At 39.3% G+C, this 13,433-nt stretch overlaps 1 protein-coding gene across 4 annotated transcripts in view; it reads right to left on the minus strand.

Moving 5' to 3' along the window:
- Positions 1-13,433, minus strand: part of LOC117813414 (polypeptide N-acetylgalactosaminyltransferase 10-like) — a 91,858-nt gene that overhangs the window by 16,962 nt on the left and 61,463 nt on the right. For all 4 annotated transcript variants that reach the window (XM_034684606.1, XM_034684605.1, XM_034684607.1 and 1 more), the window contains 2 exons: positions 2,156-2,341; positions 315-498 (listed from right to left, as the gene is read on the minus strand). In XM_034684606.1, the coding sequence (XP_034540497.1) occupies positions 315-498; positions 2,156-2,341 (370 nt within the window). The remainder of the gene's footprint in view (positions 1-314; positions 499-2,155; positions 2,342-13,433) is intronic.

Genomic DNA, 13,433 nt, shown 5'->3' on the forward strand with positions numbered 1-13,433 from the left:
ACTGTTACCATCAGATATTATATCACAGTCTGCTGTGGATGGATGAAATCAGATTTCACTTTGTGATCCAGATTAAGCACACACTGCATGCACCTTTGTCCTCATGTGGGACATTTTATCTGTTGTCTGCTGAGTAGTAAATGTCCTCTGTTGCTGAAAACGTTCCCCATGAGTACAGATGGGACATGTTTGAACATGACTCTGGTCTTCATGCAGAAATGACGTGAGCTTTACAAAGTTCAGATCCAGTGTTTGCAATGATTTGGTGCATCCGCGTTGTGATGGAGAAGGTGAATCCGTCTGCTGTTACTCACTCAAAGGGTTCGCTGGGGTCGTCTCTCTGCAGCTCTGGAGGGATGGGTATCCGTTTGTAGTACATCTCCCAGTCGAACGCTCCTCTCATGGCGTCTCCCACCTGTGTGTCGTAGCCAAAGTTGTCGTGGTCAATCACATCGATCATCGGACACACGATGGTCTTCCTGTTCTGGGCGATCCGGTCTGGGAGACACAACAAGAGTCATTTCACTGATTTACATGAAGAAATACATCAAACAATACCCGACTGACTGAAAGGAGAGGTCTAGATTTATCTAAGGTTCTTTCTCTCATCAGGTTTCTTACTTTAATGGACAAATAGTCGATCAAGAAGGTTACAAGTCTCAAACGATTATTACACTAATGCTCCAAAAACTTAGTAGTGCATTAAAAATAAAGATGGGTTAAAAAAATAAGCAATTTCCAAAGCTGTGCATTAACTCCCAAACATGAAGGTTAAGTGGCTCCTAACGTTTGTTTTGAAAATGGCTCCATGATGGATCAGCACCCTGCTGGGACACAGAGCTGAACGTGGGTCTTTAATGGAACAAGAGCGATCAAGTAACTTACTGTGTTGGTAAGCAAGTCGTTCAGGCAGAAGAGACAGTGAAGTGCCTCACAGCAGGGTGTGTGCTCTCTTAACCTTATCTTTATTTTTTATTTATAGTGAGGAAACTTGTCTTAATATGAAAAAGATTTTATAAAAATAATTTTTGAAAAAAGGAGTAGTGGATAAACAGTTTGTCTTTTGTCTCTTAGAAAAATGTCTGTGCAGTAGGCTCTGTTGCATAGAGAGAGAGCCTTTGAAACTCAGTTTTTTGAAGGTGGCTCTTAGACATGTTTGGACTTTATGGAAGGTGCTTGTCACAGTATTTGAGTCAGGGGACACTCCCACCTTTACATTGATGTGGTTGTTTTTGAAAGATTATAAGATCCTAACAACAGCACAAAGGCTATGTCCTGTAACTTTAAGGTCAGGGTTGTGGGATAGACTCAATAAACTCTTCTGCACCAAAATTCTGACTCTCCAAGAGATTTCTGTGAGTATCTGTTGGACTTCAACATTTTTTAAATGCGGTATTTTGATTAAGTGTTGTTGATAGAATCCTGACTCATCTTCTTGCCCTGACCCCAGACTTTTAAGACCCAACAACTCAAAACACATTTCAACCAGTTGTCATCCTTAGAAAGGATGTTATGTTGCAGCAACTTGCAGAAGACAGTTAAACAAATAGCTTCAAGGCTTCACTGTGAGGAGAGGGAATCATTTTTCTCTTTAAAAGTTGGAACTGTTCTTGAAAATAAGAGCTATTGAAGTTAAGATTCTGTAAAAGTTAGAACGCTTTTTGTACAAACAGGACTTTTTTGAAGGGATTATTTTTCAGAAAGTTACAAAGATTACAGAAAAAGAACAAATACCAAGTTTTAGGACTGAGCTGTAACTGGTTCAAGGAAATGTTGTCAGGGACCTTGTCTTTGTGTGTGAGTGAGTGAATGTTTCTTTTCTTGAAAATCAGTGCCAAAACAGTGTGTGTGTGTGTGTGTGTGTGTGTGTGTGTGTGTGTGTGTGTGTGTGTGTGTGTGTGTGTGTGTGTGCGTGTGCGTGTGCGTGTAGGTGTGTGTGGGCGTGCATATGTGCGTGTATGTGTCTGTGTGTGTGTGTGTGTGTGTGTGTGTGTGTGTGTGTGTGTGTGTGTGTGCATGTGCATGTGCATATGTGTGTTTGCATATGTGTGCGTGTGCATATGTGTGTGTGCATATGTGTGTGTGCATATGTGTGCGTGTGCATATGTGTGTGTGCATATGTGTGTGTGTAGTATGTGTCTGGGCTGTTCCTCACCCAGCAGTGGAGGCAGCCAGTTGACGTTGGCCTCACAGTGAGAGTCCAGGAAGGTGATGACTTCTCCTTTGGCGGCTCCAGCTCCCAGCAGGCGAGTCCTGATCAGACCCTCCCTCTTCTTGGTCCTCAGGATACGAACCTTCGGCATCCGCGTCATGTACTCCTCCAGCGCCACTTTTAGGTGCTCTGCAGAGAGGGTGTGAGATCATCAGTCACATGATAATTTTTGACATGAGGTTATTTTGTTAAGTGGTGTATTTAGCTGTGTCTTGGCGTTTCATCTCAGATTAAATTAAGTTCATGTCTTGATTTCCCATGGTGCCCTTTGAGCACCACAGAAAACAGGAGCATGGAGGTTTAAGACTCTACAAAAGACAACATTTGATTTTGTGAACTGTTCCTGATCCTGCCTGTTTTATGTCTTTGGAGTCTGTTAAGGATGCCGTTGGTCTGTAAACAATGTTTTTTTGTTTGTATGATTGTTTAAAATCAATGTATCGTGGAAGCTGCAACCTGGACAATTTGCCTCCAAAAACTGGAGGTAGGACGAGTCAAAAATTAGTTTTTTTCTTTCATTAAATCCATAATTATACTTTTAGAGACTTTTACTTTTAATGTTACTAACGGATTGTGCAGGATGTGCTTGCATACTACAAATTTTAACGGCATGTTGCAAATGTAATGCATTTTATTTTCAGTATTCTGCAAAACTAATTATTGATACATCAGAAAGTTAGCTCTGCATGGTAGCAGTTTGCACATTCATCATCAGGAATGGAAATAGGAAACGTGTGTGTTGATCCAGAATCACGAAAAACAAGGGGCTTACAGACTGGAGTCCTTGGAGACACAAAGTTTAAATTACTTTCAGAAACAAGCATGATAACAGAACTACTTAATTCTCCTCCAAACATTTTTAATAAAGCATTTAATATCATCTTAAAAATCCTAAGTCAGTTTAACTCAAGTTTTAATGCTTTTAAAAGTTCATGTATCCTTGTTTGTGGACGACATTATACTTTATGTTTGGCACCGCACCACACCCAGGGTTCTAGTTCAGTTTGCAAAGTTTGCAGGTAATAAAATCAATTTATGTAGAAGTGAAAAGTTCATTGCAGCAGCAGAATTTAGTTTATGTTAGGTGTCTTGCCTCCGACCTGATCACTCTTTGCATTTTATTTGAGGAGGGATGAGATAATATCCTAAAACCCCTATGGTTGGAGCCTGCAGGTGGATGCTGTGGAGGTGACGTGGCTGAAAAATTGAGTGCAGCACTTGTGCAGGGCAGCGGTGGCAATGCCAGGGCAGAGGAAGGGACAGGAAATCTTGCAGCATGAATAGACTGCCAAATTGGGAGCAGCTCGAGTTTCCTGGCTGAACTTACTCACAGGCGTCCCTCCATGTTATTATTTTAGTAAAGTCACACTTAATCTGCAAGCTGTGTAAAGCTGAATAGTGTAAAAGTACAGAATGATGAGGTTATGAAAGATTTAAATGCCTGTTGAAGCATGCATTAGATGACTGAAAAGTGTATCCCTGCCCCCCGATGGTTGGATAAAGGTTACAAGAACTTTGGATGTGTTAAGTTCAGCACAGAGATTTACATTGCAGTGGTTGCTGCAGTGCTCAGTGATGTACTGGCACCCTTTGCAGGATGTACCTTGCCTCTTGCCCAGTGCAATCTGGCATTTTGGATATTCTCCAGCCCACTGTCACTCTGCACACGATAAGCTGTGTTAAAAAATGGATGGATGGGTACTGCAGAGGGAGTGAAGGACAGAATCAGGATGGGAAACTTGTTCAACATGCAAACTTTCACTGGGCTCTCCATTCCAAGAAAGTCCTTCACACACAGAGAGAAGAAAATAACTTTTCCTCAGTGTCATGTAGGTGTGGTAGACTCTTTTAAATGCAAATGCAGATGGATACACTAAATCAGAAGAATGAGACTGACAAACAGCTGGGGATTGGAGCTTTGTCAATACATGGCACAAAACAAAACGAATGACATTGCATTAGTAAATGATGTAAACAGCCTGAAACACAGGCTGTCCTTCATCCAGCTGATCATCTATCCTCCTGCTACGTTAGCGCCTCAAAGTATTTTATTCTTGCAGGAAAAAAAAGCTCTTACAAAGTTATTCTATAAATGTTTCTGGTGGATGGGTGTTTAATTTGGAGGACAATCATGGGCCCTTATGACTTCCACTGCAATCAAATCACATCCATCAGTGCAATCAAGTCAAAGAGCTCTCTGTGCACAGTTTCTCTTCCATTAGTCATAGAGGAGTATTGGTTTAATGGTCTTTAATGGAGAAAAGGCTTTCACTGTAGATGAGATTTCCATTTAATGTTTTAATGCTCTTTATATGTGGATTTAAGAGCTATTATTCTTCATAAAATGTCCTTCATCTCTTTGACTCATGGTTAGGATGACAGTAAAGCTTGTTTAGAGAAAGGTATTTTGTGGAGGATTTGATTCGATCTTTGTGAAGGAGACAAAGTTCTCTTTCGATGAATAAAACAGTGAAAGCTTGTTTTCTCAACAGATGTAAATGTTATATGATTTTTTTTAGGCACATTTCAGTTTGGAAGGTAAAATTTGGGTCTGAAATCAATGCTCCTGTGACAACAGTGCAATCCACCATGTCTCAATTAAGGCGAAGGTAAGAGCCTCTCCTCATCGATTTTTGGAGGCCATGTGAAAATTGGATTTTATACACTTAGATCTCGTTCTTTGGGATAAGAGCACAAGCCCTCCAAGTGCTCAGTGCTTTGAATTGAAATCATTTCTGCAGCAGTCAAAACATGAAATGTAACTTTGACAGCTTCTTTACAAAAAGCCACAATACTGCCTGTCGACAGGCAGTCGAGAGAGAGCCTGCTAGAAGTTGAAATGTCGACCTTTTAACTTCATCCGTTGGAAACTTTCTTTGCTTTTATGACAACTGTAGATAGAAGTGAGCTGGAACTGACAGCGAGTGAGATAAACAGAAAGAGAAAATATGCTGAGAGGCTACAGTTTGAATGAAGGTGCAGTCGACCTGTGGCAAAGGAAAAATTATTGCTTTTTCATGTTATTATTAGAGAGGAACACTCACAGAGAACATCTGAACAGTAATAAAAGAGACAGGTCTTTGAGTTTCCACCTTTCAAACCAGCCGAGTTATCTCACACCTCTAAGCTCTGTTTCACCTTTCAGTCTTCACCAATAAGCAACGTAAAAGTCTGTTTACTGCTTTGAGGTCGCCATGTGGAATGCTTTTTTAAAATGTCTGAACTTTGTGTTTAAAAGCACACTTTACACTCTCTGTAACATGTTCCCTCATTGAACTCTGCATGTAGTCCTAAATTTAGAAAGATAAACACCTTCATCTGAATGCCTTTCTGTTACTTTCTTTTTTACGGCATGAAAAAAAGTTGTTCAGTGAATTATGTTGTTGATTTGTCATGAAAACTTTCTATCTATGTAGTTTTTTCAAAACCTATTGACACTTTGCTCATGCTGCTTCAGCTGAGATTCAGGTGTGTGTCAATCGCAGCATCCAATTGTTTGATTACGCACACATTTTTTCTGTTGAAACACTTTAAGTGGGTTATAAAAGCAGGCTTACACAGTCAGTTATATCACATTTGTGGGTAAAAATGTTATAATTTCATTTAGAAGACGCTCTGTCTGAAGCAATGTACATCTGAGAGAGAGCACTACATGAGCAAATATCCAGAAATGAGAGATCAACAAGAGGAAGTGTCACAAACTGCAGTCCAGTCAGACACAGGTGCAGACATATGTGCAGACACAGGTGCAGACACAGGTGCAGACACAGGTGCAGACACATGTGCAGAGACAGGTGCAGACACAAGTGCTAGAGCTCTGTGTGTGTGTGTATGGGAGCATTTTTTTTATCATCACCATCATAGCATCAGAAACAACATGCCAACAATGCCATTGTCAAAAACATCACTTTATGGAACCAAACGACTGATTTTTAATGGACTCCCATGTCTGTAAATTAAGATGATGATGCATGAGACTGCATTCCATGCAGGATGTATCATTAATTGCTGAGGAAGTCACTATGACTTTACTTAATGACTTTGCCTTTAATACATCATTAGTTAAGGAAGCTTCATCTACACTTTCTTCATATTTTAATTGGTATGGGCCGCGTTAGCTGGACATAAAAGTTTGTTTTTTATGACCAGCATGTGGTCAGCCTCTCTGCTTGGATTTAAAAACTTCATATTTCTATGAATATCCAGACATAATTATCAATATCGTAGAACATAAGCTTTTTATTAAAGAGGGTAGGGATTTTAATTGCATCCATATATTAAGTTACTGGTGCTTTCATATTAAAAACAGCTTAAAACTTATTATTTTAGTCCAATTGTTCATCTTAAAGCATATTAGAATTAATAATGGTGCAATTGAAATGACTGTATTCTTTTAATTAGTTTTTAAAAACAGATAATGTTCTATAATGTAAAATAAAGTGAGTATTTATAAAAATTTGACGTTTTTCAATTTCAGTCGATGTATGGTCATAAAATAAACGTGTATGTCCAGCTAATATTGTCCAAACCAACTCCTGTATGAATTAAGAGTCCTTAACTGATGATGTATTCAAGACCAACTCGTCAGTGACTTTATCATTAATGAGCAATAGGAATTAATGATACATTAATTCCTGCATGAAATAATCATGATTCATGCATTACTTAAGCATTGGTTAAGTATTAAGTGTTAATGGAAATGTTTTCTTCACATTATGTTAATTTCACTAGTCTAGAAACTGGCAAAGAGGCCTGGCAAACACACAAATACATCTGTCAAATGAGCCACGCCCCTAACTATACCTGAGCATGCAAAACTCTTAGCCTTAAGCCTTGTTTCCACTGAGGTATGTGACTTTTGTTCATAAATACATGGTTGATACTTCTAGGAACTACATTTCTTCACAAGTAGAAACCAGAGAATCTACCTGTAGGTGTCCATTTGGTCTAATAGTTGATAAATCTGACTACATTACACATAAAAATGATAAAGAAAATCTAACTGTACATAATACATGCAGAATATCTTTACTCAGATTCAAGTTGTATTAAAACTTGATAAAAAGTTATTTCTAATCATGCAAACTCAAAATAAAAAATTGAATTGAAGGAAATGGGCTGTTAGCTAGTTAGAAGCCTGTAAGCAAGGCTAGCATACTGTCATGAAGGCTGTTCAAAATCTACTAAAAAAAAGTTCAATGTATTTACCGTTCTTACAGCCCATTATAGACCATAGTTTTAAGAGCCATAATGTGATAATTAAAGTTCATTGAAAATATAGTTTAAAATTCATGCTTTGTGCATTTTTTAACCTTGTATGGTGTAAACTTGATGCGAGCGGATGCTGGTCAGCTTTCCCCCTTCAATAAAGCACTGTAGGGAGAAACAGAACGCAAACTAGGCTACAGTTTTCAGCAGACGGAGTCAGTCCTTAAACCTAATTTTGCCAATTTTGAATGATTCCGACCCTAAGTACTCATCTTGGTTTAAGTGTTCGCTCTACTTGTGATCTTTTTCAGCACTTCACTATGCCACCAGAAAACTGATTTGTTTTTGCACTATTTGCGGACACAACACGTGTCAGGACTGACCCCGTCTACTGAAAACTGTAGCCTATCTTGTGTGCTGCTTCTCCCTGCAGTTTCTCATTAAAGGGGCGGAGCTGAGTGGCATCCGTTGTGAATAGTACAATTATTAGTGACATAAATCTCATACAACCTTACTTCAAAAACACTGAAATATCCCTTTAACAAGTGACATCACATGGCACTTGCAGTGAATGGGGATTGAGATAGAGAGCTGTGCCAGGTGTGGGTGTATATAGTTTTGACACTGTAATTACATCCTTTTTCATTAAAGGATTTAAAACTGGATTACATCTCCTGTCATTTGGTTGGAACTTAAATTACCATGCCTACAGTTCTTTTTTGGCTTTGACATCCAGAGGGAACGCCACTACAATAATAGTATGGAGGGAAGGAGTCTTAGGAATTAAAATTTGCATTTTAATTTTGGTATTAATCAGCCCTTCTTGGATTATGGAGTCAGCCTCTAGTGGATACTTGAGGAACTGCAGTTTTATGCACTTCTTATTGGTTCATTTCTCATCCCAGGACACAATATAGGGTTTTTGTTCTTTACAGATTTTACAGACAGACTGCTCGCACTACAAAGAGAACTGATCAAAGCATTATTTAACCCTGGTACTGAGGGCAAACATGTGATTCTGAGCTGAGATACATACAAAGCTTTCTCTTTGTAATCAGTGTCCGCCATGCTGCATGAGAATACAGGCTTAGTAATAGACTCAGACACACAGCCTTAATACTGCGATCAGTTCTGCAAATAACCAGCTTTCACCTCAGCCTAATCCCTTCCTGTGTGGTGTTTGTGTTGCTGTTCAAAGTCATCACCCACTGTTTTTCTCTCCTACAATCTCCCTCTGTATCACCCCATCAAAAACAAATCTCCTATCTAATCCATCCATCCTTCCATCGTTCATTCTCAGATTTATGTGACACTCCTTTTACATTTTCTCACTGTAGTGAAGGTCAGCCTTCTTTATTTTCTGATGCTGTGTTTATTGTGTTGCACAGCAGCTGACCTACATGTTGTAAAGTCTGACATTGCAAGAAGGGCAGAAGGGCTCCGTAAGGTTGGATCAAACTGTGAGGAAAAGGCGAGCCGTCCTCCTCCTGCTCCTCTAATAAATCAACCCATTAAAAAGTGACCGTTACAAGCCTGACTCCAGCTCTTTATAAACGCTCGACCTGAGCGAAGCGACGCTTACATCATCCTGCTAATGACAGGAAGCAGGGCAAAATTAATCAAGCAACATTCGCCCCGTGTGTGAAGAGAGCTTGTATGGGAAGAGGTTGGTGGAGAAAGATCAGGGTATTTAATTATGATTGGATAATTTTCACTGAATAAATTGGAATACGGCTCACACTGTTTACCGAAAGCAAGGAGGCAATTAATCACGCTAATGAGAGGGGGCTGATGTCTGCAAACACATTAGTCTTTATTAGAATGTGAGGCAGAGGAGATTGGAGGGCTGAGGAATCAGAGATGTCAGGGTCATTTCACAGCCGAAAGTGGAGGCATGAATCTCATCACACACAAATATGGTGACAAAAGTCCGGACTATTTATTCTGACCATGCCTCTTTGTTTGTCTACCTCCCTGCAGCCCGTCATTCATTCATGTCTCCTGTGGATGGTGCAGCAGCACGGCTCTCTTTCATCTGCTCATACGGGGCCAAACTCAAACATGAATTAGCGGTTAGCAGATGAAAGGTGCGGCGGTTGGCCCCAGGCTCTTGTCAAAGTGTCTGCATGCATTTAAAATGTCATTGATGAAATGGTTATGTGTTTTTAGCTTATGCTTGTTTCACTTTGATGTCCAGTGACCTGAAACCACACCAGCTGATTATTTAAAGGAGTAGTTTGTTAATTCAGCCGTTTCGTGACTTCACAGCAACCTCAACTAGAAAATAGACCAATTAGCATATTAGTTTCACTTGAATGGACTTGAAATATTTATTTCCTTATGCTAGTAAGAAAAGAAAATTGCCAGTGTGTTAACATTTTCCTCGGGAAATGGAAACATTAGCTTCCAATAAAGCCTCAGAGTTTCAAAACAGTCTTGTGTGCCTAATAGCTTTCAGTGAAAATGCAATTTCAGGGCACTGTTCTCTACTTTCACATAATTCAGATGCATCCAGCCTTTTTAATCAATTACACTGCAACAATACAAAAACACATTATTACCCCCCATCCCATTAGATACAGCCGGAGCCCTAGGATTCAAAATTGTACAATCTTGGCTCCACTCTAGAATTGATCGTGCACACGTTGAGTTAGCAGCAATAATATGCAACCTCAAATTACAATTTAAAAATCATTTTGTTCAGAAACATTTCTTATCGTTTGAATCTGAAACCTGGCTCAATAAATATCTTCTGGTAAACATAGTGGCCGAGTGTTTTGGGGATTTAAGAGTGAGAATGAGATGAACAGCTCACAAATCTTTGGGTCAGAAAGTCCAAGGTCCTGCACATTCTACACAAACTCTCAATACAAAATTTGGCATAAAAGCACCCTAAGAAGGCACCTCAAAGCAAAAGTCTGATCATTTTTTTCTGTGGGGAGACTAGAAGGCTTCTTCACACAATCTTTATATTTTGAAGTGTCCAGGATTTTAGTTATTTGGTAAAAGAAGCAACTTGCATAGCTCTTTTGAGCTTAAGGTGAATTTTGGTTGGAAAAAAGGGTTGTAATGAAATACATTGGCTGCAGGGAAGCTCTTAATTATTAAAAAACAACAAATAAATGAAAATATGTGTTCTTGTGTGATCTCCCTCTCCCTTCACATCCATCTCTGTGTCCCACTCTCTGCTCAGCTGGTGTCTGCTTTAATCATCGGTTGTTTTTAAAGAGATAATTTCTTGGTAAGTCCACCTCCCAACACCCCTAAGGAGACCCTGATATAAAAACAGAGTCATAATTCACTAAGGTAAATGATTTTACTTTTCAAATAACACCAGTTTAGGAGAATCCAGTACAAACTCTCCTCCCTATGCCTTATTGGATTTAACAGGACTGCTTGGTGGAAATCTAGCTATACACACAGGTCATTTAAGGGCCAGACCATGATCAATGAGGTCCTTATTCAAGTGAGGAGAGTCCCAAAAATAACCTATAACAAGTACTATACAAAACTTAGTGCATGGATACGAAAATTCTGTTTTCATGAAATACACTTAAGATTTGGAAGAATTGAGTATCAAAGTATGACAGTATTTGAACTGATAATCAGGATATCATCTCTCATGTCCAGGTATTTTTCTGCATCTATTGAAAAATGCTGTGCACACTCACAAACACACCTATTCCAGCCATCCATACCATCAGCATCATCCTGCTGTTTTTCCTTAATTTAATTAACATTGAGTCACAGCTGTTCCAACATGACACACTGCGCTCTGTTTTCAGGGTGGTGGATTAATCCCAAGATGCTCTGGCAGACCACCAAACACAGGGGCTGCCTGTTTATTCCCTCTGCAAAATATCCCACTGCCCTTGTGAAATCCATTAAGAAATCAATTTTCTTCAAGTTCAGACTTGAATTTTTGCTGCTATCATTAAAAATAATCACCTCCAGGGAGTAGCTGAGCATGTTCTGGCAATTTACTGTGTAGCCAGCCATCACTCTTTATTCCAGCTAAATGAAAGACGCTGCACAAGAAGTGACTGCTGCTAAATCCATCTGCTTCAAGTGTTAATCCAACTTTACACCTGGCTACAAAATGACACGTGTTTCCTGCAGGTTACAAGTTAATGCTTCTAGCAGAATGACATCATCTGCTGAAAGAAACAACTGCAATCCTGAGGCAAGCACATCTGACCCCCTTCAGTTCTTGTCTTCCAGAGCTGGTTCTGTTCAGGAATACAACAAACCAAAATATGTCATGAATACGAAATTTAAATCCAATGTGTCTGATGATAAAAATGCATGTTTCTGATGATAAATATAGAACTGAAAAAGCTGCGACAAACCCTTAGTGACACATTACTCTTAAGAGATAATTGAGCGCATTTTGTCTCTTTAGAATCTAAGATAAAGACAACACTCTTGATTCTACAGATTTGGAAAACGCAGGCCCAGCTACTAAATAGTGAAAGAACATATGACATATTTATCTATTATTATGTAAGTATAATCCACAGTTTATAAAGTTAATACATTCTGTTGTATAGAAAATGCTGCTAGCTCAGAACTATTCTAAGATCAATAATTATTCTGTTTAAAGATATTCTGCTGCATACGTTCATGTGTTTTTGATTAAGCGCAGTTTTACATTTATGATGCCGAGAGACTTAGATAGCATTCAATTTACTCTGGGGACAGAGTGGGCAGAGTCTACTTGCAAATACATAATTTATGTGGTGTCTGACAAGGCTAACCAGTCTTCATCGGGAGAAATGTGCAGCAAATGTGCTGCTAATGCAAAAACAATGCAAATACAGAAATGCACAAACAAAGAAAACATGACGACAGAAGTGCTCCAAGCCCGCGGGGGAGCTCAGTGCAACAGTTTATAACATTTAACTATCGAAGAAGAGAAAGAGGAAGACAAGGCAGTGAACTTTTTTATCAGACCACAAAACAACCGACACCTTGAGAGCAGAGTTTCTACTGCATAGGCTACTGGGCACGAACACAACTTTATAACATACAAAAACCCACACAACTTTTAAAGAGAAGCTGTTTCTGACAGACTGCGAGCTATGCTAAAGTTACCTCTTACTGTATAACTGTGGCTGAAGTTAGCCATGACTCTACCAGCTGTCAGGCTCTAAATACAGTGTGTAGAGTACAGTGTATGTTAGCTACGTACAAGCTCAATTCCCTCTGCTGCTACTGTACTATAAACGTAACTTACTAGTGATGGGAAGTTCGGCTCTTTTCGGAGAGCCCGCTCTTTTGACTTGGCTCCAAAAGAAGAGCCGGCTCTTTCGACTCCCAAACAGCTCTTAATTTAGGGTCTTTTGTAGCTGTATATTTTACCTTAACTTTGCAAAATAACTAATCTAATAGTTTGTGTGTTGAAAACCCTTTATGTAAATTGTTTTTATGAGGAGCCTTATAATTGCAAATTTTGTGCATTTATTCTGTTACAAAACCATTCTTACTTTTGTTTAGTATTTTAATCAAACTTTTTTTATTGCACAAATTAACAAAAAAACTGCAAACATATCCACAGAACAAAACCAGAACCAAACTCAAGCAAACAGAACCAGAACCAAACTCAAGCAAACATTATTAATGTCCTCAGTGCGGATTGGCATTGAGAAAAATCAGATGCCTCAGCTTGGATGGGCTGATCTGATTTCTCCTCTCAGTTAGTATTTGCCCTGTCTTCGAGAAGACTCTCTCGGAGGGAACAGATTTAGCCATGATACACAGCCTCCCCTCCATCACCTTCACCAGACGAGGAAAGACTGAGGCCTGCCATGAGCAGAGCTGGGGCTGAGCACTGTGAGAGCTAAGCAGTGAAAGTAAAAAACTGGGAGCCGTCTCTCTCTCTCTCGATGCGAACCGGCTCTTCTGATTCACTATAAAGCATCGGTTCTCAGAGCCGCAGCTTTTGATCATGACACATCACTATTACTGACTCTTATACAATGCTACTCCAGCATTTCTTCAAGTTAAAGAAAAG

This window comes from Notolabrus celidotus, chromosome 5 (genome assembly GCF_009762535.1).
Source record: "Notolabrus celidotus isolate fNotCel1 chromosome 5, fNotCel1.pri, whole genome shotgun sequence".
NCBI classification, from domain to species: Eukaryota; Metazoa; Chordata; class Actinopteri; order Labriformes; family Labridae; genus Notolabrus; species Notolabrus celidotus.